This window comes from Coptis chinensis, chromosome 5, assembly GCF_015680905.1.
Source record: "Coptis chinensis isolate HL-2020 chromosome 5, ASM1568090v1, whole genome shotgun sequence".
NCBI lineage: Eukaryota > Viridiplantae > Streptophyta > Magnoliopsida > Ranunculales > Ranunculaceae > Coptis > Coptis chinensis.
The window spans coordinates 20698613-20701795 of NC_141460.1; the positions used below are offsets into that span (position 1 = coordinate 20698613).

At 44.3% G+C, this 3183-nt stretch overlaps 1 protein-coding gene across 1 annotated transcript; it reads right to left on the reverse strand.

The window, feature by feature from the left end:
• Positions 1-2329: 2329 nt before the first annotated feature.
• On the reverse strand, positions 2330-2794 carry LOC147497050 (uncharacterized). The gene has a single exon (XM_086562741.1). It carries the CDS (start codon positions 2792-2794, stop codon positions 2330-2332), a length of 465 nt encoding a protein of 154 aa, XP_086418867.1.
• Positions 2795-3183: the final 389 nt, after the last annotated feature.

Consider the following 3183-nt stretch of genomic DNA (forward strand, 5'->3'; position numbering starts at 1 on the left):
GATTTCTCTGACAAATTTAGTTGCCTTTAGCTTTCCAACTTCGGCTTTTACTGCTTTGGATCTATCAACACCTATTTTTCTTGGTTTCTGCTCGACTACTACTATATCACTGCGGACATTAAGTCGGTGGCATGCCACATTGGGATCAATTCTTGGCATTTCCTCAAATGACCAAGCAAACACGTCTTTGTGCTCTCGGAGGAATTGTATCAGAGCCATGCGCTCTTCAGAACTCAACATGGTGCCGATGAAAATGGTTTTTAGCGAGCTACCTCCCCTAATATCCACTTCCTCTAACGGCTCTAGTGAGGGGGGATCTTCCCTCTCTCTTGGGTCCAGGTTCGGGAGAGGGGGATCCAACTGTTATTGCTATTTGGCGGGTTGCCCTACCTCCATTAGTTCAAAAGGGAGTGGGGACTGCTTTGTCGCCAGAGCATAGCATGTTTTGGCACCACCTGATCTCCTCTGCTTGTCTCAATTTTCCCATTATGTGGGAATTTTAAACATTGGTGATAGGTGCTAGGAACGCCAGGGAGTCTGTGCAGCCAGGTCTTGCCCAAAATCATGTGATAAGGTGTGTTAGCTTTTACCACAATCTCAAGTACAACTTTCCTTCTTTATCCCCCTTGATCAATTCACTAAGTTTTTGATCCATGGGGGGGAGAAAGTACATGCATTGGTTACTACATTCTGTACTATGAGTACTAAAATTACTACTAATTCTTGACAGGTAATCCACAACTTGATTTCCTTCTCTGAACATATGTTGGAATTTAACCTCTGCAAATCTTGCTTGTGCACACCCAATCTGAGCCACCAGGTTCTTACAATACCAAGGTGGAGCTTCCCTCTTTTCTAAGATCTGTATCACCCTCAGTGAGTCAGACTGCACTACCACCTCCTTTATGTTCATTTTTTCCACTCCTTCAATGCCTTTTTGGACCCCAAGTAGCTCTTGATGTAAGACTGACTGTCTTGTGGAGTTTCCACAGAATGCCATGAGAACCTCTCCATTTCGATCCCTTAAAACCCCTCCATAGCCTGCTTTACCCTGGTGCAATGATCCATCCATGTTAAGGACAAGAATGTCAGTTTTAGGTTTCGTCCATTTGACCCACTGGTCCTCCCTTCGCGTGTACGTAACACCAATTCCTAGCCTAGTCAAAACAGTTCGCACTACGACATCATCCTTCACTGCTTCCAGCGATTTCCCCAGATACAATTTTGTATTGTTCAAAGCCTTCATGCTCACTGAATCAGCACTGAGGAACCGCTGCCTCTTGAGCCTCCAATTCCTCTTATTCCATATAGTTTGCACTGCAGCACAGGTTAGCGCTCTCAACACTTCAGAGGCTATGGATTTTGGTCTGCAAATACGCATGATGTAATACCATTCTGCATGGGAATTCCGAACTCTTCCTGGTAACCCCATCACCTCTTTAAAACTGCTCCACACCAGTTTCTAATAAGAACACTCGAAGAACAAATGCGCCGAACTTTCCTCATGTAAATCACAGAGGCAGCATCGCGAATACCTAATCACTTTCTTCGCCATGAGTCTGTTCTGGGTTGGTAGCGATCCAGAAAATAGCTGCCATACGGTGAATGAATGTTTCGGCATCGACAGCTTTCCCCTTACAATCTTGTACCATTTTACTTTACTTCTAACATTCTTCAAGACCGCATAGTCAGAGGACACAGAAAACAGCCCTGAACTCAATGGTGTCCAAATGACTTGGTCTTCCGAGGTGTACGAGTTAATCTCTGTGTTCATGATCAACCTCCTCACTTCACATTCAGGTAGATCAATGATACTCCTTGCCCACTCTCCATTTATAATCACTGAACTGACCAGCGCATCCATTGGAACTACATCAGCCAGAAGTGTCCTTGCATCAGGGTCCAAGATGAGTGAGCCTGCACACCATGGGTCGTGCCAAAAACTCGTCCCATTACCATTCGCTATGTTGTATCTGACATACTTCCAGCCATTCTCTCTGTTCTTTAGGATCCCTCGCCACACCCATGAGCAGTCCTGTGAAACTTTCATGGTCCAAAAATGCTTCTTCTTTATGTGGTTCTCCCAAGCCCACTTAACCCATACACAATCAGTTTTTTGGGCTAATTTCACCACTAATCCACAATATCTAGCTTGATTCCAAACCCGTGGATCCACCAAACCAAGTTCGCCTTGCTCTTTGTCAAGTCTGAGAGTAGCATGGCTCGCATGGTGCATTTTTTTCGCCATACTCGGTCCTGCCCAGATGAATCTGTTACATAGTTTAGCTATTTTATCCAGCACTGCTCTCAGGAGAACAAAAGTTGTTGCTCAATAATTCTGAAAGGATGAAAGCACTGACTTCACAAGTTGCACTCTGCCCGCCCTGTTCAACTCCTTGTTTTTCCAGTTTGAGATTCTTCCTGTAATCTTCTCTATGAGTGGAAAGCATTCTTTTACCCCTAATCTTGTAGCCGTGAGTGGCAGCCCCAAGTAAGTGACTGGTGGGGTTACAAGAGAGATGTTCATGGCTTCTGCTAATGCTAGCCCTTCCGCTTCAGTCATACTTCCAGTTAGAAGAGTTGTCTTTGCGTTACTGAGCTTTAGTCCTGTAGCTTCAGCGGAAGAATGCAAGATATCCTTAACAGCCATAATAGAGTCTATGTTACCTTTACAGAACAGGAGCACGTCATCAGCAAAACATAAGTGAGATATCTCCAGCTTTTTGCACTTTGAGTAGGCTGAAATTTTCTGAGACTGCAGCCCTTGAAGGAGTAGCGCACTCAAAATCTCCATGACTAGCACGAACAGATTAGGAGACACAGGGTCTCCCTATCTTAAGCCTTGCTTCCCTTGAAAATAACCTTCAGGAGACCCATTTACCATCACCGAGAAGTACGGCGAAGTATAGCACATCTGAAGCCATTTTATGAATAAGGGTGGGAACTTGAACTTGTGTAGAATTGCTTCTATTGCTACCCAAGAGACAGAGTCATAAGCTTTCTGAATGTCCAGCTTTATTGCACATCTTTTCTACCCATTCTTCCTTGAGTACCCACGCAGCAGTTCATGGGCCATCAAAAGATTGTCCTAAATCGATCGTCTAGGAATAAAAGTAGATTGGGGACTTGATACCAAAGATGAAATGCAACCTTTCATTCTGTTAGTTAACACTTTTGATACAC

Coding starts and splice junctions, on each gene's coding strand:
- LOC147497050 (XM_086562741.1), bottom strand. CDS start 2,794: ATGGAGATTTTGAGTGCGCTACTCCTTCAAGGGCTGCAGTCTCAGAAA.